Source organism: Nothoprocta perdicaria, unplaced genomic scaffold, assembly GCF_003342845.1.
Source record: "Nothoprocta perdicaria isolate Ctin4 unplaced genomic scaffold, notPer1 scaffold_79, whole genome shotgun sequence".
Taxonomy (NCBI): domain Eukaryota; kingdom Metazoa; phylum Chordata; class Aves; order Tinamiformes; family Tinamidae; genus Nothoprocta; species Nothoprocta perdicaria.
Window position 1 is genome coordinate 1,109,559 of NW_020456076.1, and position 22,600 is coordinate 1,132,158.

The window sequence follows — 22,600 nt, forward strand, 5'->3', positions numbered from 1 at the left end:
CTCCAGTAAATACAAAAAAAAATCATAGACTCAACTCACAGACTACCAGCATTGGGGAAGATTGCCTAGGAATTGTTAGATTTGCCCACTCCCAAATACATAAATGTATCTATTTATCATTTATATTTGTGACTAAAAACTAGATAACTGCAGATTCATGACTTCTGAAATCATTTCAATGAGTATTCAAAAGTGTTCTGATCAACAACACTGTGTGAAATAAGAAGTTCTGAATTATGCTTTTAATTAATTATTGATGCTTAAATACAGATGTTCACAGGTAAAATGTTTTATATTAATAAGATACCAATCAAAAAGTCATTTTGGTTTCCATTGTGCAGTTTATTCAAATTAGAAAAAAAGTTACCAAGTATTCCACAATTCACATGCAAAAACTCAAACATTACAGCCCAAAAAGTATTGATTTTTTTTTAGTTTTCAATTAAGGCCTTCAGGCAATTCAACTAGGCAAACAAATATCTTGATTAAAAAAAAATAGACCATAATTCACTTGAGTTTATTTCTGTTAACAAATTTGATCTAAGTGAGTCCTGGTAGTACGCAGTTGCATTCCTTATCTTTTCAGTAGTGTATAGCTGATAGGAGTCAAAGTGATAGCAAATATTTCTTCAACAGTGCCTTGATTTGGAGTGCTGAATAAGCCATTGTAATGTTATGTCTGCCAAGACAAAAAAAAAAAAATGAAAAACTGAAAATTTGCAAAGTTTAAGGAGACAACAGAACATTAGTAGGTCAATAGAAATAAAAACAAAACCAGAAATCACTGTTTTTCATTCATAGACTTAAAAATTAATTGCTTAAGACACTGTTTTGTTGTTGTTTTTCTTCGGTTTTAAATTATATGCATTTTTTTTCTTAAAATATGACAACTGACATCATTTAGGTAGAATGCAGGAGCCTGGGGACTCTAAAAAACACGTGATATCTAATTAAAAGTTAACAGCCAAAACTGTTATCTCTTCTGATACAACCTAATGCATTGGGCTAAAAACTAGAGCAGTTTACAAACTGCTTCATGAGCAGATTTTAGGTTTTTGCCTCAAGGTAGCAGCATACATCAGTGATTTAGGAAAGATGTCTGGGCGCAGAAAGAATTTCAGTCCTCAAATCTAAATTTCTGCCATGTATCTGTCCTAAGCTCAAGAGAGCACTCTGGAAACTTCCTACCAGACCAGCTTAGACATGGAGATTTCAGTCAAAAGGACCTAAAGTGGAGTTAATAATCACACACTAATCTTCCTCAGACAGTCCCTTAGGACACAGAAACCTGGCAGCTTTATACCTATATCTCCTAATGAGTCCAGTTCACTTGCAGTTGGCACTGAAAAATGACTGTCTCATATGACTGCATTGACATCAATCAAAAACTTAGATGAAAATTCAGAGCTCCCATCCTTCTCCTAAAAGCCTAGTTACATCACTAGTAACCAGTCCCTCAGTTTGAGAAATGTCACCATACAGTCACATGAATGTTAGGCCTACTTACAAGGTAAAAATATGTATGGAGATGTATTAAATATAACCTAAAATTGGAAGGCTGTCATATCTAGTTAACAGTTCTTGAAAGGAAACACAGTTTTTGTGATGGATTCATTAACTTCGCTTATTAAACAATACTTTTCCAAAGACAACTGTCAAATTAATTCCATAACTTCTTGCAAAATTAAATCACCCTATGAATGGCGTGTCTGTATACATTCTAGTCCTTCTAAATTACATAACTGTATATAAAACAAAAGATTGAATGTAATACTTGCATAAAATCTTTAACATAAAACTGAGATTTTGTCTTACATACAGGAGTTAGATATTGAATTTTCAGAGCACACACTAATGATGGTGTAAAAAGAAACAGCACCTTACCTATGTTATCCTTCTCTTTACAGGAAATAGAATAGCAACAGATTTCTCTGTCTTGAATAGCTGAAAGATTTCTACAAAAAAGAAAATTACATTAGGCAGTGTCCGAGCTTTACAAAAGATGATCACAGAAATTTCTGTTAAATTACATCTTCTCTAATTTTTATTCAGTGAGTTCAATTCTATTCTCTGATACTCAGTTTAAAAAGAATACACTATTACATATAACAAAAACATTTTTTGAATTAAAAAGATGTAAAGGCTATAGAGTGATTTCAAAAAATATCAAATTTCTATATTACAGTGTCACTAAGTAAGAAAGAAAAAAAGCAAGAATCCATGAGCTGAATGTTACCACCGTAACATTTTGTGGTGGTAACTCGGTTATGCGATTGACTTAGCATCCATCTTTTATCCTTTTGTATTAGTATTCAAAATTTTAGGTGTGCTAACTAACTGACTAAAAAGCAACAATATTCAGATGAGTACAGCATTAATCTTTCAGGAAGTTCATTATACCATATTATACCATGTACATAGCTTAAAGGTATCAGATCAGATTCCTACTGAAAGGGCACTTCTACCTACAGGAAGAAACCACATCTTAATTAACTTTTGTTTCTTTCTGTGAATTCATCTGTCGCCTCTAAGTTTCTGAATATTGAACTGTGTTTTTCATTTATCTTCCTACAAGTCATCTCAATGTGCAGAAAGCAGATTTCATTCCTGGTGAAGATGGAGAATAGATGTACTGAAAAGGGAAGTGTCTGAAGATCACACAGAAGATACTTAAATAAAAAACGGAACAAAACGGCCCCTCAAGTACCAGTTTAGCTACTTAGCCACAGAACTGTCTTTTACTATCAGAACTTTTTCACTTCATTCCTTACTGATTAAAATTATGCCATTTGGGGCACATAAATGTATTCTCCAAAAGTACTACTACAGTAGCCATTTTTGCATAAATGCATATTTCCCTTACTAAAAGTCCTCAGGTTAGTTTCAGTAATCTCTAAGAATTTTCTTCGGATACATGCCAAAAATACTTGCATTGCTTAAATTCACAGACAGTAGTTCCAAATGCTTCTGTTCTAATGCCATTTGAGCATTAAACTGCCACTACAGTGTACTCTGAGAAGTGTAAGTGAAGCTATTACTCTCAATACCAGTTGCATCTTCAGTGATGGGAAAACAGGATATCTGAAACAACCTTATACAGCTGAAACAATAATCAAGAGCAGTTCATTTTATTGCAGTCAGTTTTCAGCCTAGGGTGCTATTTCAACTGCCAGCGGAGCTCAGAGCATAATATCTGAGAATGTAAAATGGAATCTGTTATTGCTGGCTATTGACACAGACTACCGATGACTTTCTCTTATTCATTGAATTTCGGAGTGCCTCAGCTTTTTCCCCAAGTTAGCTACTTACAATTTCTCAATTAGTTGTTTTTCATCCAGCGCACCTGGTAGGTCTCTTTTATTTCCAAGGACTAACACCTAAAAGAAAGAATCCTATTCATCAAAAATCCAGGAGTGATAAAAATTAATTTTTGTCTTTAGCCATTTGCTGACTTTCTTTTGGATTGTAAAGCCAAATAATTAAAATACAGTAGTTGACACTTTCAAAAAAAAGCAGTGACTGTGTGAACAGACTACAAATCTTCCCACCCAGTCTATATCAGATGCTGGGTATCCACACTCTGAAAACTGGATCCATCCAGTTACCCGACATGCATTAGTATTTTAGCTTGGATGGCAAGTGCACTTTGGAAATCAATCTCACAGCTATCCTCACTTACTCTGTTTTGGACCACATTATGGAATGGAGTTGATTGATAAAGCGGATTACTTTTGTATGAAAATAAACCTGAAGGGGAACACGCACCAGAGCACTCAGATCACCACTGAACACTCAGTCTGAACAACCAAGTTAAAGCTCATCCAAAACAGGCCCTCCAGAGTATGGAAGTGCTTCATTTTACACCTGCTTCTCTTTGAAGTCCCCCTCTTATCTTGCCCACCCACTTCTCCATGCAGACACAGCTCACTGGAAGGTGCCCAAACCATAAACCACCAGCACCAGCCACAGACTGATTCCGCTGCTCCCCCTTACTGCACCCAGAGAAGAAAGGCTCCCATTACATACCAAGTCTGAGAAATAAGAAAAGTCTGTTGAACAAAGGCTGGGACTAAAACTTCTTAAATGTACTCAAAGCCTCAAGTGTTAATAAAGGTGAGATGAATGAGTCGGATATAATCTAAGTACAACCTACGGAAGGTTTTTCTAATTACCACTGCATTATTGTTTTCCATATGGGTCAAAGTCAAGACTATTTCATATTTCCCATAGATCTGGCACACATTAAAACTCATTGCTTTTCCTCTCAGCTTAATAACAGTACCTTAAAATCCTTAATGACGAAGTCTAAGTACAATAAATTAAAGGAAGTTCAATATCGGCTACTACCAATGAAATAACAATAAATAAAAAAATACATTACTGAGCCCTGGAAATAACCATACTTGTCAAGCCGGGCAATTGGGAAGTCATATTATAAAGTATAAAGGGAAAGGAGCTTAGTTAGGTACTTCTGAAGATATTAGAGACTCATATTCCACAAAGAGACAGAAAGAATTAAAACAGGATGTGAGAGTAAAAATATAGGGGACAGAAAGAAGTAAAACAGGATGTGAGAGTAGAAGCATACAGAACAGAAAGACAGTGTCATCCTCCAGCCACGGCCTGAATGTTGGCTTCTGCAGGATTTGTTCAATAACATACACTTACTATATGAAACTACAATAACAGAAAACCTTACCAAAAAAAAAAAAAAGGGGGAACCCCTGGAAAAAAATCCTCTTCAAGAAAGGATATATTTTTTTAACTTTATTCTCATTTTGACTTGATATTAGCTATCCGTCTGCTCTTCTTTAGTTGACTTCAAGCATTCTGATTGGCCAAAGTTCCAAATATTTGCTTACAAAAATCAGGGTCAAGCAAGAACTATAAATTTTTGAGTATCTTTCCTGACTGCACATGTACCATTTCAGCCCTTCTTTTATCAAACATGTGAACCCTTGTTTGCTGATATCAGCATCAAAGACCAATGATGCTAACCAGACTGATTCATACTAGGTCTAAGCCAGCAGATTATAACTAATCAAACAATATTTGATTAATTTTGAAAACAAGAAATTTTGAAAATGAGATTTCCATGTCCCTAGTTCCTCAACAGAATTTTAGAAAGGACACTGTTCTTTGACAAAATGAAGATCCTACCTTAAAATAGATTTTTCCCCCACATAATTTTAGCCTGAAAAATTAAAAAGTGAAGAAAAAGTTGTGAGACAGAAGATTTGAAGTTCCTTCATGTCCTCTGGAAGTAGAGGAGACTGCTTGATGTGAGTGACTGCCAACCTACAGAATGCAAACCCCACATGCCTTAAGACACTGCTGCAAATGTATCTGGGTTACTGGTTCAAGCTCAGATGACAAGAGGACTGACTGGAAGTAATAACTATCCTATAATGTTACATGTGAAAATGAATTTGTTCCAAATATTCTAACCCTTAAACTGGAAAATGTACAAACACACTGCAACACTGATAAGATGCTGAGTGTTGTAAAAAAAATCACAACCATTTTTGTAAAAAGAGAGTTCAATATTTCAAGGTTTAAGCTAGGATTTTTAGAAGAGGCCTGGAGAAGCAATTCATCAGGATTTAAGGTTCAGAATTTATATTCCTGTATTTACAATTAAAAAAAAAATCAAAATACTTACTGGAATTCCATGCAATTGTGGCTTGTCTATCAAATTGTGTAGCTCATTCTTTGAAGCTTCTACTTTTTCTATGTCTGCTGCATCTACCATGTAACTACAATGAGAAAATAGTTATTATGGTTTTGTCCATTACTTATAGAAAGCTGCATTAAAATATCTGAGATGTGACAAACGTGTTCTCATTTGCAACAGCAGCACTGAAATACCTAAGAATGAAAAATCAAGTATGGGTGGTGGAAAAAGATTTCTTGGCGCATGCAGCTGCTTGCAACAGGTATAAACCTGGGTTTGATGGATGTGTAAGAGGTTCTGTTTATACCACGTTGAGACTTTCTAATGAGTGGTTAATTCTTTGCCAGATCATAGAATCATAGAATCATAGAATCACAGAATGCCGAAGGTTGGAAGGGACCTCATAGGTCATCGAGTCCAACCCCCCTGCTCACGCAGGGTCACCTAGAGCACGTGGCACAGGGCTGCATCCAAGCGGGTTTTAAAGATCTCCAAAGAAGGAGACTCCACAACCTCTTTGGGCAGCCTGTTCCAGTGCTTTGTCACCCTCACAGTGAAGAAATGCTTCCTTAAGTTCCTGTGGAACTTCCGATGCTTCAGTTTGAAGCCATTTCCTCTAGTCCAATCCCTGCCCACCACTGAAAAGAGGCCGCCCCCCTCCTCCTCACTGCCTCCCTTGAGGTATTTATACACGCTGATCAGGTCCCCCCTCAGCCTCCTCTTCTCCAGGCTGAACAGGCCCAGCTCTCTCAGCCTTTGTTCATATGGTAGATGTTCCAGGCCCCTGATCATCCTGGTAGCCCTGCGCTGGACTCTCTCCAGCAGCTCCACATCACTCTTGTACTGGGGAGCCCAGATCTAAGCATACTATTAAAACTTTTCCTAGGAACAATCTTGCCTATTGAAAATTGATATTTTCATTACTACAATGTAACAGTATTAAGGTTAACAGCAAATGGAAGGAAGCCTGGATGCTACTAAACACACCTGTATCTGGTGATGTGAATGAACAAGTTATTTCAAGTGTAGGAAATTATTTTCTGCCAACTCGATAATGTAACAGGTCTCCTTTAGTCTTCATCCAAACTCCAATAAAGTCAAAATAAGTCATTCTAAGAGGTCAATCTCACATCAATAAAGCGTGCAAAAACCTTCTCCTCACTTACTATGCCTACTGATAAGTGTCTTTATGATTGAATAACTAGCTGGTTAAGTCACTGATTATCCCGCTGCTACCATTTATGTATTTTTTTTCTTGAATTCAGTCTTTTGCTTCTACAGACTCCTCAGTTTCTGGAAAGAATGCTGCCACGTTGTATGTCTCCTCTTTTTTTCCTTTTGTTATCGTCAAGTTAAGCTAAACAACTCACCATAAGAGAAAAGGTGCATGACTAAGAAAAGGACAAATGATGAAGGTGGACAGGGATAAACATACATCAATATTAATAATATATATTTTAAAATTCATTTTGCATGTAGATACACAGGAGAACTTACACAACTGCGTTGACTCCTCTGCAATAACGCTCCCACATGCTGCGAAACCTTGGCTGCCCTCCAATGTCCCAAACCTGCAAGAGGTAAAAACAAAAACAATTGTCATTCCTGACACATTTTAAGTTACTTTGAACTATGTAGTATTGACAGAGACACCTACATTACAACAGAAGTCTTATATATAACATGTCAGGTTTATTTACCCTATCTAAATTTAGGCATTTTATAAAGTGACACGTTTTATAAAGTCTTTGAAGACTACTCTCCTCAGCTCCTCCCAGTCAATGGAACGAGAGCCTCATTCACCAGCCATGTCAGCCCTGTGACTTTAACAGCTCCACGTGTCCATTAAGAGAGGTCTAACTTTTTGTACTGACTGCAAAGAAATGACTAGGGAGACCAGACTAACCTAGACACCAAAGTAAAGTCTACGAATATTCAATCTGATAGCCACCAACAGCATCACTGAATGAAAATAGTTATTAAGATGCTTTTTAATGAACCTAGGCGAAGTTGAGATACGAATGTACCAGGCCTTCAGTGGGATAAAAAAAAAAAAAAAACTAAGTAAAAGTCAGAAGTTGTTTAAAGAACAGAATCCAATGAAAGGATGATATCGTCTAGTGGCTCCAACACCTTAACACCTGCTCTCCCATTTGTTCATCAAATATGCTTATGGATTAGTTGATCATAACCAGAGAGGAAACAGTAGTGCAGGGCAGGCCTGAAGTGATTAATCTGTGAATCTTATGGGAAGGGAACTCAAATTCTGCTTGTAATTTTATAAAGCTCCAATCCATGAAAATCCTTATGCATGCTCTTAGTGTTTGGCAATCCCACTGAAGCCTTTTAACAGGGGTGCTGAATACACTGAATCACTGAAGTGCTAATACATTATTTTTCGCTCTGCAGAGGTTACTTATTCTCCCTTTGCCCTCAAAAATTCAATATTCTGCATAAATGTCAATCAACATTACAGTTTGTGAAGCCAGTGTGAACCAAAGCTGTCTCCAACACTGAAATACCAAATAAGGATATAAGCCCTGCAAACAAGGGTAGAGCTCTTGAAGGTATTTCCAAACAGCAATTAAGTTACCAGTTACATACCTATTAAAATAGTGATGAATACCCAAAACAAAAGAAACATATTTGTTATCATGTCAAGGACAAGGAATAATAATTATTTCTTGTTCCAAGCAGATTCTGCTATCAAATATGCTTTATATATCAAAATTAGAATGCAGAATTAATAAATGCACACATTATAATTTGTGCATTATAGCACAAACTGGAATTGGAAGTAACATACAGACGAGCAAAAGTTTATGTCTTCCAAATTCCCTTAAAAGTTGTTTTCATATTTATACTTTCTAAAGTCCAATGCATTAATGCTGCTGTGGCAATGAAGACTTGTACAATAAAGACAGACATAACAGATTCTTTGGATTAAGTCTTTTTCAGCTAATGTGGACTATTTTTTTTTATTCCACATTCAATATATCATATTTATATATCAATTTCTCTATCATTTTCAGCATCTTCGGTTCATAATTTAGAATGAAATATTTCCCAATTTACCATTAAGATTATTCACTGATTGATATCTTACTGTTCCTTCTGACATAAAATTAATACACCACATAAATGCAAACTGCATTTGATCCTCTTTATATTATTAAGAGTTATGCACATTGAAGTTAGGTTAGAGTTATTCAGAGTGAACTTCGGAACACAAACTGGATATCAATTATTATTATTATTTGACATTGGAGGGACTGTTTCAAGCCTTAATAAAATAAACCATTTATTTTTAAAGCTCGAAAGAGATGAGTACACAGTACGATACTATAGCTAGATGACAAACCTCACACCAAGGCTAATTATTCCAGTAACTCAGTAACTCATCAGGACCTTGATATTATCACTAACCATCTGCTGCACATCTGTGCCTAGGCAAAAGGGAACCAACTTATTTTCTTGGGAGATGAGAATAAAAATAAAGAAGGGGAAAGAGGGCAGGGATAACTAGTATTAAGATTAGAATTCTGGAGAACTGTTATTCCTGGTAGACAGAAATATCCACAAGATTTGGCTTGGACTAACCACTCAATAAATGTGATAGAGAAATATTGGTTTTGTGCTTTTTTGATGATATACTGTATCTAAACTATATTAGAGCGCATTGCACAGAATACGTATTATTCTCATTATTCTCAAGAGTCACCTTGAAACAACAGAAAGATAAGTCATTTCCAGTCAGTTTCCCTCATAATGCTCACAGCTATTCTGTAAAGGATGGCATGGAAGACACAAAATAGACCAAGTGTTCTTAATAGCACTTGGAACCCAGTTAACCCAGCATGTTCAGTTTTAGTTATCTGGCATGGGGATCATGACATAAAAGACCTTTCCTCCCTTCCTTATCAAACTGATTATAGAACTAACATTTCTAGTTCTTTTTATCATATTGAATAGATTTGGGAGTAATATTTTCACAATACTCTATAGGTAATATTACCCCAAGCTGACCAGCCAATCTAAAGAACCAGAAAATGCCCACAGAGTGACCACATCATATAGAGAAGAAAGCTCTAGTTTCTTTACTGTCCCCGAGGAGACTAAAGTCTCAAAGAGATTTTTTTAGGCTAAATCTCAAAGGCATCATCTTATTCATATTGCATTCAAATGCTTATTTCTGCTTAGGAAAATCCCTACCATGCATAACCATGCATGAGGTCTACATTGTCATACAGTAATTCAATCTTTTAATTTATAAACTAGATTAATTGCTACAGTTTGGAATAACCGTTTAGCACAGCACTATCTGTTCAATCAAACTCTTCTAAGACAGGAAACTCTGAATACGCCTCCTTTCAGTTCCCATTCGTCATGTGGCTCCAAGGTTCCATCCTAAGACTGCAGCTATCAGCTATTTTTAAGAAGCAAATCTTTTTCTTTTGTACAAAGACATGTATCATGACAGCTTATCAAAATTGCAATTGAGGGAATATGTTCCAAAGTTTTTGCAAGTCTTCAGTTACAAGAGGGCTTATTAATACCCAAAGCTGTAATTCCTTTAGTCAGCATATATTGTGTGAGGGCTTGACACTTCATGAGCAAGGTGTAGAAGGGAAAAGTAGCATTTTCTAGATGTCAGTTTTGAATGTCTTTTTTTCAAACATTATGGGTAAGATTTATCTTGGTGATTGAGAGGCATTTGTATCTAGATGTCAGTGCGTGGGTCCAAGTATCTAAGATCCCAGTATAGTCAGTGAAGTCTGGACAGCCATTCAATTCAGTTGACTAGATGGAGATGTCTTCTTTAGGATGACAGAATTATGCCCAAGGCTCTGTTGACAGTACTGACTAGATCCCCATTGTTAAGGGAGCTTAAACTTCATGCCAACATAGAGCTATTTATACCCTGGCATCTTAATCTGTGAGCTGAATCTGACATTGCACATATTGAACTCAGAAATGTATCTTTCTGATTGGAAGTATAAAATAAAATATCAGTCATAAAACCTTAAATCCTGAACAAGCAAGTAAAGAAACCCTAAACATAGGAAAATATTCTGTCAAAACAGTAATTGTTTTAACAATCTAAAGGTAGCACCAGAAACACCTGACATCACTTTGAACTAAGACAACACATGTTCTGAAAAACAACTAAAGAGCCAGTGCACAGACAGTAAACATGCTCATAGTATTCAAAGCCAACTCAAATGGATGAAGTCAGGCAGTGACTTTAAAGTATGAGATTCATCTCTCACAATAGGTATCTAATCTAAGTAACCAAGGTCTCTCTATGGTCACTGAAGAGCTCTGTGGCCACCTCCAGCAAGGAATGATTAAATTCACCTTGCACAGCAGGTGAATCATCCTTGCAAAGCACCCACTCGGCTTCAAAGAGTGTAATTTAGACAATCAGCTCAGGTTAGATTCCTCTTTTCTACCTTAGGTAGGAGAGACAAGCCTTGAACAGTCATTTATTACAGAGTGGAATCTTCTCTGAGTAATGGTCCTTCCTTGTCTAGTAAATGAGAAACTTGAAAAGTCTCTCCAAATATGAAAAATGTTCGGTCCCTTCAGAATCTTTGTGGCCCTTTGCCAGATTTGCTTCAGTAAGTCCCCATCTTTCTTTAATTGGGGAGCCCAGCAACAGGGACAGTATTCCAGAAATAGTCCGGAGAGGTGATTGTTACCCTCAAATTGCTGGTGATGCTCTTCTAATGAAGCCCAGGACACCCCTGACCTCCTTTAGCTAAGGATCATACTGGTTGTCCATGATCACCTTTACAACCACCGTGTCCTTGTGTCCTTTTCAGCAAAGCTTCTTTCCAGCCAGTCAGCCCCCAGTCTGTACTCATGAAACGAGCAGTTCCACCCCAGCGCCAGGACTTTGCATTTCCATTTCTCCATGAGGTTCCTGTTGGCTCATTTCTCCAGAATGTCCGTGTCATTCGGAATAGCTGCACAACCATGCTCCTATCAACTCCTTCAGCTCACTCATGTGCTCAGCACAGCCTGGCCTAACAGGGCCAGTGGTTATAGCTCCAGGCCTCCAGTGGTTACAGCTGCATCCACAGCTCAAACTCTACAGTTTAAGCCCCCAACAACACTGCTCCCTCCAGGCTGCAGTATCTGAGGGGAGAGTGAAACTGCCTACAAGTGTCAGAGCATAACCGAAAAACAGAGCAAGGTAAAGGAAGCTGATCCATCACCTGTATGCACTCCTCTCTTGTCTTGGTCTATTTCTTTTTTACATTTGAAACTATTCCAGGGCTATCATTCCAAGAATCAAGGACTGACTCACTGGAGCTTCACAATCTTTTAAAATAAGTTATCTATATTTGTCTTCTGAGGCTCTAGAAAATGCTTAAAAATGTGTTAAAAAACTTTTCAGGTATAATTTAGCAGTAATTAAAACTAGGGAACCTCACAGAAGCAAAACTGTAATTAGCATAGAGCTAATCCAAAAATAGAGCAACTAAATCAAAATGAAATCACCATGCAAAAACAAAATGTACAGGAATTAAAACTTCAAAATAATTCCATCATAGAATAAAACAGTAATTTGTGAAGAAAAAAAAAAGTGTTAGCCATCAGTTTGGTTATGAATTCCATCAAAGCAGCTCCAATAGTTCCATAGATCCAAAAGAGATCCATAAATTGGAATATATTAAACATTTTGATGCTGGAAATCATCTTATTACTTAATATCTCAGCCACAGCCTCAAAATCTATAAAGGTTTCTGCTTAGATTTCAAATGATGTATGTCTTCTTTGCTTCCTTTTTCTTTGGAAATATTAGGTGTGGGGATTTATAAAATACGTTGACAAGGCAAAATCTGACAATTCATTGCTAAAGCTGACAGGTTTACTTTTCTGATCATGCTCAACTTTGAATAATGATAATATGAAACAGGCATTTTACTACAAGTCACACAGGCCAGCTTAGATCAGTGTTTATCTCTCAATTTAATTCACAAAAATCCTCTCATACACAGGCATGCCAGTGCCTAGACTATTATACTATAGTATTAGAGGCTAAGTATGACAAGAATGTGCTAGCAAAACGCAAAGCTTGGAGGAAAGATTATGAGTTCCTTAGTTTTTGCATTCTTCTGCATCCGAAGATTCCATTAAAACTGAGGTCATTAAACCAGATGGTGGATGATGCACTAGTCTGATACTTTTTCTTAGTGGCCTTTTCTCTTTTTCTTCCCTCATGGCAAAAGAGATAAAATATTAACGTCACCTATTTGTTGGTGTTGTGACTTTGTCTCCCTAAGGTGATCAGTCTTGGTCTTCAGGAATGTCACGTTTTCCCTTGGTGGCTTTTTGACCCAGCTGGTATCTCAGCCTTGCTCTTACAGCAAGCTTAATTCCTTCTGTTTGGCAGTGTCCTCTGAGACTTCTCAAAAAGGTCAGATGTAAGACATATCTGCTCATCAAATCATTCATGACATATCTGAAGGACTTCATAGGTTTAGTAAAACAGTGTTTTAGCCAGGAATTTTAATAATAGTTGATATTTGGATATCATAAGACTTGCATGTTTGAGAAAGGTAACCTGCTTTGTTGGAATTAAAGTACTACAGAAAATTTCACTCTGAATCCTAGCTCTTTGAAAACTTCCAGCAAGAGGAAACTCCCTGAGCATTCTCCAGTCTTCAACTTATCAACAAATAATGACATCCTTCTTACGGTGAAATAATTTAGAAATCTTTACTTAACTGTTATCTATAAAATTTTAACAGCTGACCTAGATACAGTTACAGTGACTTACCAGGGTTTCATCTTGACAGGAATTTAAGCATGCATTTACATACACAAGAACTGTATTGTCCTAAACTTACCAAAACTGCATACTGTTCTAGCAAATAACTGGTTGGGATAAATTATTTCCTTGGGCAGTTTAGTCTTCAATTATCAATCCAATTAGCTCTTAGAATCTAGTTAACATATTACTGTATCTTAATATTAGCATCTAATTCCTATCAATTGTATTTTAAAACTTTTCATGCACCCTGACTTTTCAGATAAAAATGTTAAAACACGGCATATACCAGATCAGAATCATACAATATCATACAGCATACAACAGAAACTCACATACTTCCTCCCTTCGGCAAATCCTCTCCTTAAAATATCTAGGTAAAAAACTCCAGTATAAACTTACGAGTCATTTTCCTCAGCTACTTGAACTAATCCCTTTCAAAAATTGCAGCTACTTAAGTCTCTCCAGGTTGTCCTGAAATTAGTAGTTTTATGTGTGCGATACTCTGCTTTCCCCCATGGTGGTGGTGCCATCAGCCATACACCTGTTTGGGAAGCACACTACTTGGGTAATCCAGCCGGGAAGAAGCTTCTTTTCCTTATTTTTTGCTTGTTTGTTTGAACAGAGGCTAATGAGGAATAAAACTAATACATAACATAGACAAGGCACAGCTGTTTGCCATAAGGTATACCTTAGTGCTATATGGCATAAATATTGCCTACTGCAAGCAACAGCAATGTTGCTCTATAAGGAAATTTCATCTTCCCAACCTTACCTTTCACATAGTATATGCACTACCACAAGCAAATCCATCCACAGAGAAAAGAACCAACAGAGATGAGAGAGAGCCAGGATGATGCTCTATGCAGTGTAAAGCCAAGTGACAGAAGGAGCAAGACAGCAACCAGAAGTTAAATTTCATAATTGATGAAACTGTACGTGGGTTTTCACCACTTCTAAAGACGGCATTCACTAGAATCAGGGCGGAAAGCACCATGAAATAACAGCATCTATTTACAATAAAAAGCTGCGTAATTGTTACTCAGCAGAGTGTGCATCTTCTGCAGTATTTCTTCTGTCTTTGTGAAGAGCAGTTCAGTTACCATTTACTCTTCTGATTCTCGAGTCCCCTCCAAAAGCTGAGCAGTAATTTGGTTTACCTTCCATTGGATGACTTTAAGGCTGACATGGTGTACACTTCATGATTTTTCTGATCTTTTCTACTGCCCTAAGAGCAGTGGAAAGTGTGAGAAAGTGGGTTTGTGCTATCCCACAGTATATGGACCTGGCTGCAAGAATTAGTTTTGACAGGTTTTTAATTGCAGTTACCATATATTTTCCCAGATAAAGTGCAACTGATGCAGTTCTGCTTACACTGACACTCAAGTTCCTCAGTGTTTCCAGAGAGCTGCCAATTGCATAAAGTGATGCTAGGCTTAACTAGTTATTCCAGCTAGATATCCTCCAGGTATACTCCAAACTTTAAATGGGTTTCATTACCTTTCATACATGGTGCTATTAGTTCCTAAATATCTGCTTCACACTTAGCAGCAAGACATGACACTCACTGCCAACAGTGAATTCCAGGGGAAAAAAAACAAGTGCTGAAAAAAAATGATCTTTGGGAATAAACTGTACAACAGAGAGCCACAGAGCCACTGCACACTCCCACTTGCAGGTGTTAATGGTTCAAGCAGCTCCTGCTCCATCCCTGAATATACAAATGATTAAAAAAGTGTTTACAGGTGATTTTACCCTGCCATTCCCCATGTTTTAAGATGTTCAATATTTTTTTCTTGGCTTTCTACAATGAAGTTATATTTAATGGGAAATTAAAACCAGACCAAAGCATGAGTAGTGTTAGAGTTTTTATTTCAGTCTAATTTGGTGTGAGGGGGTGGGAAGTTAAGAGGAAGGAGGATTTGGGATAAAGAGAGGAAACAATTAAATAAAATGAGTTTTCATTTGGAGTGATTTAAAAGACTGCCTGTAAAAATTAAGTTGTGTCTTTTCTAAAAAAGTCTTTCAAATGTTATGTTTCAAATCTTATCGATTAAAAATCTTTAAGATGTTATTGACTAGGCCTGCTAATACACAAGTTATTGTAGAGGAAAATAACGATTATTCTATAAACTTACAGCACTGAAATAGGTACAGTTGAAATGACCAGCTGAAGGCCCTATTGCTATGCAAAATTCTGAAATAACAAACCAAGATACTCAACCACAGGAATAATAAAAAGTTATGCAATCACAGTATCTACATGGTCATTTTAAGTTTTGGCTGATTTTAGTTCAGCTTTAACATATGTCAAGCAAGAGAAGCCATTTATTCCTTTTTTCACCTCTCTACATGCCACTGTTAAGAGGGACTGAATAAATAAAAAAGGTTTACATTCATATTAGAGGTTATTCCAAAAAAATCCTTCAGGATCCCACCAGTCCAGAGAGAAAAATAATATTTTGAGAACTGAAAAAGGAAGGAAAGAGAAGGAAAAGAAAGACTCAGGAAAAAAAAAAAAAAAAGTGGTAAAAGTAAAACCTGTATTCACTTAATTTTTGATAAAAATTAGGAATCTGATATAATTTAATTGCCTAGCCTGCCTTCATAATCAAGCAAGAGACAGCAACAGTCCTAAAGAAGCAGTAATGCTTATTTTGAACTCCTATGGCATGAATCACAACCAAACTGTCAACATCTATATTTTCCTATAGGCCTAAGAGATGATGCCCCAACAATTAACTTGAATTACATGTTCTGTTTTGGGAGAGCTAGATTTTATGTGAGCTAAACCTCACCTTCTACTGAGATGCCTGAGTGAAGAGAGAAGTCACTTCATATTTCATTTGCAGTTGTGAGAAAGAGAGTAAAAGAGTGAGGCAACTGAGCTCCACTAATACACCAGAATTTATGACCTCTCTAATTGACTCCAAAGGAGTATAGCAAGGCTGTGTGGCACATTTATCATTAAAACAGACTAATACAAGCCAAAATACAAGCTTTAAAAAGTTACAGTTTTTTTATAGTATGAATTCATGAAGTTTGTTCATCAGTTTCTTTACTTGAAAAACAAACCACGAATTCATCTACATCGCCCTCACCACTGCTTCAGTAAACTGGGGAGGGGTCACTTTTCAGTACAATTTATGCATCTGTGAGCACTCTGTCCTGCATTACGTTATCCTTCACTGTGAAAAAATGTACCCCACCTTTCATACACCAAGAGGATAAAATATAAACTGTTGAATGTACACAAAGTACTGAATGAAAAGATGTACGAGAAAACAAAACATGTACCTACCTAGCGCAGGTACACAAGATACAAGATAAAATGTGGACATTTTTCTTTAATAATGGATAATTATTAGTGTGTTTCAGTTACAGTAAATATGTTTCCTTTTGATTCCTTGATCTGATTGACTAGAATTATTATACAAAATGGATCTCTGAATACAGACTATAAAAATAATATTCCCTGTTAAACTTCACAAATAAAAAAGTAGGAATAATCAGTTATTGAGTGAAACAATCTTGCCAGAACTGAATGAATTCCACATTTTCAGTTAAACTAACTTCACTTTTTATAGTTGCTCACCATGTATTAATTCAAACATGCACACTTACCTTTATGGTAACGTTTCCTTTTGTTATTTTTCTCATATTGAAGCCTACTGTAGGAATCATGTCTTCTGTGAACTGCCCTGACTAGAATACAAAAAAAAAAGTATTATAACTGATAGAGAGCAGATTAGCTTCACATTGGCAATCTATTTTATTTTACAATTGAGGAAAAAAAAAAAAAGCAACAAAACCTTCTACAAGAGCATTATCCAACACTTCAATTCGTGCATTGTCATGCCGAGGAAGGCAATTCATTTTGGTTCATTTAAATAACCTTTTATTCTTCTCAGTGACAAAGATCACCTGAGAAATCACAAGACTTTGGATAATTTTTCATCTGATGCTTGAACTGACCAGAAAGCAGCTTTGTCACAATACAATAAAACTGATAATATTACGACTTTTCCTTATAGTTTCTCAACACTGCTACCAGTGGTTTATCTCCAAATATAAACTAATGGTGAAAGGGCACTCAGTCTCGAAAGTACTAAATGCAGTCCCTTTCCATCTGCACAGATTACAGCAGAAAACTCCCACTGCTAAAACTGAGATTAAGATGGAAAGTGTAGTAAAATAGGAAGTAAGCACTGGATGAAAAATAAGATAGATGGAAAGTATTTTTCCAGTAAGATGGAAGAATATAACCCACCCTAAACTCAAAGGAAGTATAAGAGATGTGTTCTATCACTAAAAGAAATATTTCTATGACAGTAACCTATTATGACAACGAGTACCTTACAAAAAGCTACCTACTACAGAATACAGCTTTTAAGGAGAATGATGAAGCTCGGCACTGAACAGATTACTTGTTACTACCTCTTCCTTTTCAAAATGTGTCATTAATAAGTTATTGTATCTCACTAGGAGCAGCACATCAAGATATGTAGGTCACGTTAACGTCTACACTGGGGACGAGGAACTCTCTGTAAGATACACAGTAGACCTGGTTTTCCAGTTATCTTGGAAGGAGGAAAGTGGGATATACCATCCCGCCATCAGGACCTTTCTGCCCATATTCTCATCATTCACCTTTATCATCCCCGCTCTGTGTCCTGGAATGTGGTGAGGGGGTTTTGATGTTTGGTTTCTCAGGGTGTTTTTTCATTCATAAGAAAACCTGGATATACAAACAAGCAAGGAACGCAGACACCCTCCAAAAGGAACCTCCCACCTGACAAGTGGGACCTTTAGGGCCCACCACAGGGGCTGTGTTCTGCACACCGCAGGACCAACCATCAGCTATGCCTGGTGTGCTGTGACTCTTGCAGGTCACAGCACGCTTGCCATAAGCTCCTCCTTCACTGTTTGCGGCAGAATGAGAACACTTTACATTTCTAAGATTGTCAACTAGTCAACTAAGATGGACTAGTTTTAATACAGGACTTCAAAAACTAACTTTTGATGGTTATTCACTCCTCTCTCAAGATTTAGGGTTCGGGAATTAGATCCTTCAGGCAAGAAACAACTTCCATCCATTACTTATTCGATCTTACCTATGGGAATAAATTCTGTACTATCTATCTTCCCCATCTTTTGTTTCTGAAAGTCTCTCTTTTCTCTTTCCTTGCTTCAGTGACTTGTCAACAGCAGCAGGGAAAAACAGTGAAGACAAATGTACCTGTAGTCTCATAGAGATACATGGGCCCAGCAAAGACAGAGAATTTTTAATGGGATAGAGTAAGACAAAGTCAATCAGTAACAATCTGCTGTAGCAAAAACTTTCCTAATCTTCTAAAATACCTGGTGCATATATTTGCAAAGGATAGACACTCACACAGAGAAACCCTGAGGGGGTACTATAATTATTCAAGACTAGGAATGCCTGGAAAACCAGAGAGCTAACCCAGAAAGGCACTATTTAAACAAACTCCCTGAAATTCAGGCGTCAGTTTTTGTTAGCAAGTTTTGCACCACATGCAATATGTCCAATTGGAAGACATACAAAAAAAAAAAAAAAAAAAAAAAAAAAAAAGACCATAACTGCTCTGGTATTGTGGTATTGGAGATAGAATGCAAAGAATTAACATCTCCTTTATTGATCTTTTCTTCAAGAAAAAATATGGTTGAACAGAGCCAGTTACAAACTAGTTTGTTTATAGTTGTTTTATCTTCTTACACAATGAAGAAAAGAGGGTGATGTGTGGCTTCTTTTGACCATATTTCTCCAAAAACTCTCATTACTGTATTTTGTCTCAAGTGTTCTAAGTTCAATAAAGTAAAAGGAAAAAAAATGATTGCTTGCTAAGGAAATTTTACTTGACAGATTTTTGACAGTACTTGTGAATATTCAAGGTGCTGTCAAACAATTTTATTGTTATACATCAATAAAAAAAAAGAAGATGGATTATACATCCTGTAAGAGATAAAAATAACTTATGCTAAGTTTATAACATCATTCTTCAATGCTGGTGAATGCTGCACTGGCAATGAATACTGTTATCACCCATTACTATACCAAAAACAAAGGGGCAGATTCATATATCACTGCACATCCAAAGTAGAAAGCAGTGAAATTACCAGTACTAGTGGGAACCTTGGATAACAGTTTCTTCTGCACTGGTAAGAGAGGACCAAATATGTCTCTGATTTTTCTGAGAAGAGACTGTTCAAAGTATGTTTATGCAGTGTTAGCATATTAGGACCTCTGGATGCTAATGCCATCTGAACTTCTTATCAATTGTTTTTATGACTCGTTGTATGCCTCACCATTTTGTGATGGTTACTTCCATCATTTCCTAGAGATCATCATCCCCAGCCATATATTCAAAACACACAGAGTCCCCAATCTTATTTGCTCTCCCCCTATCAACTGCAAATAAGCTATTATTTACTGCCTTATCCTAAGCCACTTTGTCCCAAATTCCTAGCACTTTTGGAGATTATGACAGCAAGTCATCTGCAGACTCAGAGACAAAAGTTATCGTAGCTACTAAATTACTTTTTGTGACACTCCTCAAGCCCGAGAAAAATGGATGTCTTTCAGAATATTTTTAAGCTATATATCTGTTGACAAGAATCAACTCTGCACTAACAACAGTGTCGTTTCATCCGTGGTGATCTTAGCATGAAAGAGATAGAAACACAAGATGTCATCCCACAGGTTGTGGTAAGTTAGAGGACAAATACTGCCCTGTGTGTAGTCTAGTATCACATACTACTAAGAGAGCACTAAAGTCTCTGAACTGCTGCATCCTTATTTGTTCCCCTTTGCGAGATCAATATAAGATGGAAACTAAATCTATTAGGCTTTTGTTTCTCCTTCCTCAGCAGAGCATGGGCTTGGGAGATGAACGCTTCCACATGATGAGTGCTGAGGCCTTTGTTACCAAGATCACTTGAGGGCCTAACAAACTAAAGTCTGAGTTACCATTATTGTCTCAATTGCTATCATCTCCCAAAATATAGTTATATTGCTGGACATGCACTGTCCCTTCCCCATCCTTTTTCTCCTTTTCTCTATCGCTGCTTCCTCACTCACACTAATTCATATTCCTGTTTTCTCCTTTAATCCATAACTGTGTATGACACATGCAAGCACACAACGAACGCCCTGAACGCGCCCATCGCTGGCTTAGTCGCTTTGATCAGAGGCTTCACCCCACCCAATTTGTGTTCAATTTCTTCATCTGGCAGCTCTTCACGGTCAGGAGTGAACCTTCAGGAACATCTGGAAGCTCCAATCTCATGGTAGGCCAAGCTGCCCTAAAGCTAACGGCAGTAACCACCCCGGGACCGCGCTGAGAAGCTCCATGGTGAATTGCTTGCATCTCGATTGCATCTTCTCAGCAATCCCTGGGAAGCAAACCCTCAGGCCGGATCTACGCATGGAGAATACCACGGACATTGTCAACGTCGGGGATGAAAGAGGCCACGAGGCTGCCATCACAGCAGGAAGGATGAACATCAAGGAATTGGGGCAGACATTAGTATCAACGCCACTCGTGGAGGAAAGCAGCGACAGGGAAGCCATGGCATCGGGGGGATCTGCCATGGCTGTCTGGGGATGCGCGGGGCACGGTGGGGTACCGCGCGCCGGGGCGCATCCCCGCCTCGACGCGGACCCCGGCAGCAGGAGCCATTTTCTCTCCCGCCCTGAGAGCCCCCAGGCGCCGCGCGGCTCCGCGGCCGCCACCCGCGGGGCGCGCGGCGGCCGCGGGAGCCCTGGCGCCCCCGTCCCCCTCCCGGCGCGCCCGCGCCGCCGCCCGCCGGCGCCGCTGCCCGTACCGCGAGCACGGTGAGCAGCGTGGTCTTGCCCGAGTACTGCAGCCCCACCAGCGTGAGCTCCATCTCCTCCTTCCAGAAGAGCGAGCGCAGCCACTCGAGCAGCCGCGCCACGAGCGCCAGCATGCCGGCCAGCGCGCCCGAGCTGCGGCAGGCGCCCAGCCCCCGCGGCACCGCCTCGCTGCTGGGCATGGAGGAGCCGCGGCCGGGGCTGTGGCTGCGGGCGCGCCGGGAACCGCCACCCGCGGCTGTGCGCGATGGCGCCGCCGCCGCCGCCCTTCTCGCGCCGCCACTTGCTGCAGCCAGGGGAGGGGTCTGGCCGCGCGGCGGCGGCCGAGGCGGCGGCCGCGAGTCACGCGAGGGCGGCGCCGCGGCGAGAGCAGCGGAGCGGAGCGGAGGGAGGCGCCATGGCGGGCGGCGGGGCACCCGGGCCGGGAAGGAGGGTCCCGGCTGGGCAGGGGTGTTGGGCTGGGGATGGGTGCAGCGGAGAAGGAGGGTCCTGCGTGGGAGTGGGCGTTGGGCATGGCCCCATGGGGAGAGGGAGGGTCCTGGCTGGGACACATTGGGATGGCCACAGCCCCAAGGAAGGTGGAGGGTCCTGACTGGGATGGATATTGGGCTGGACATACCCTGAGGAGGGAAGGAGAGTCCTGGGTGGGGTGGACACTAAGCTGGACATGCCCTGAGGAGGGTCCCCACCCATGCCCTTGGGATGGATGTTGGGCATCCCGTGGGGAATGGCCCATGGGAAAGTGGTAAGTCCTGGGTGGGGATGAACATTGAGCTGGGCATGGCCTGGGAAATGGAGGAGGGTCTTGGTTGGGGATGGACTTCGGGCTGGATGTGGCCTAAGAGGGGAAGGAGAGTCATGGGTGGGTATTGGGCATGGCCCTAAGGGGAGAAGGAGGGTCCTGGGTGGGTGGGGATGGACATTGGGATGAACATGGCCACAGTGGGGAAGGAGGGTCCCAAGTAGGGATGGACGCTGGGCATGGCACCAAGGGATGAAAGAGTCCCTGGGTGGGGATGGACACCAGGCTGGACATGGCCTGAGGAGGGAAGGAGAGTCTTGAGATGGATGTCGAACACGGCCTCATGGGGAAATGACAGATCTTCGATTGGGATTCATGTGCAGGGGGAGTCTCCAAGGAAGACGGTGGTGCAGGAGCATGGTCTAGCAGGGGGTAGCCTATGTCCTTGCCAAGGATGCTCCTGGGGAGCCATGTGCAGGTTCTGGGGGGGAGCTACTGTGTGCAGCAAACTCAGAGCTGTTTCTCCGTGTGGGGAGGCAACAGAGGCTGCCC

The 22,600-nt window shown here is 39.3% G+C and overlaps 1 protein-coding gene across 1 annotated transcript; it reads right to left on the reverse strand.

Annotated features, from left to right (window-relative positions):
- Positions 1-368: 368 nt before the first annotated feature.
- Positions 369-21,525, reverse strand: LOC112957925 (ADP-ribosylation factor-like protein 8B). The gene is made up of 7 exons (XM_026051697.1): positions 21,300-21,525; positions 17,079-17,159; positions 7,172-7,245; positions 5,663-5,756; positions 3,310-3,377; positions 1,885-1,955; positions 369-679 (listed from the first exon to the last, which is right to left on the reverse strand). The coding sequence occupies exons 1-7, from the start codon at positions 21,486-21,488 to the stop codon at positions 630-632; spliced, it is 627 nt and encodes a 208-aa protein (XP_025907482.1). The 5' UTR covers positions 21,489-21,525; the 3' UTR covers positions 369-629.
- Positions 21,526-22,600: the final 1,075 nt, after the last annotated feature.

Bases quoted from the DNA above. Each gene is read 5' to 3' on its own strand.
- LOC112957925 (XM_026051697.1), bottom strand. From the start codon at position 21,488: ATGCCCAGCAGCGAGGCGGTGCCGCGGGGGCTGGGCGCCTGCCGCAGC. The intron at 5,757-7,171 runs GTAAGTTCTCCT...TTCTCATTGTAG, and splicing joins AGAGGAGTCAACGCAGTTGT to TTACATGGTAGATGCAGCAG. The intron at 680-1,884 runs GTAAGGTGCTGT...TTGTCTTGGCAG, and splicing joins TAAAGAGAAGGATAACATAG to ACATAACATTACAATGGCTT.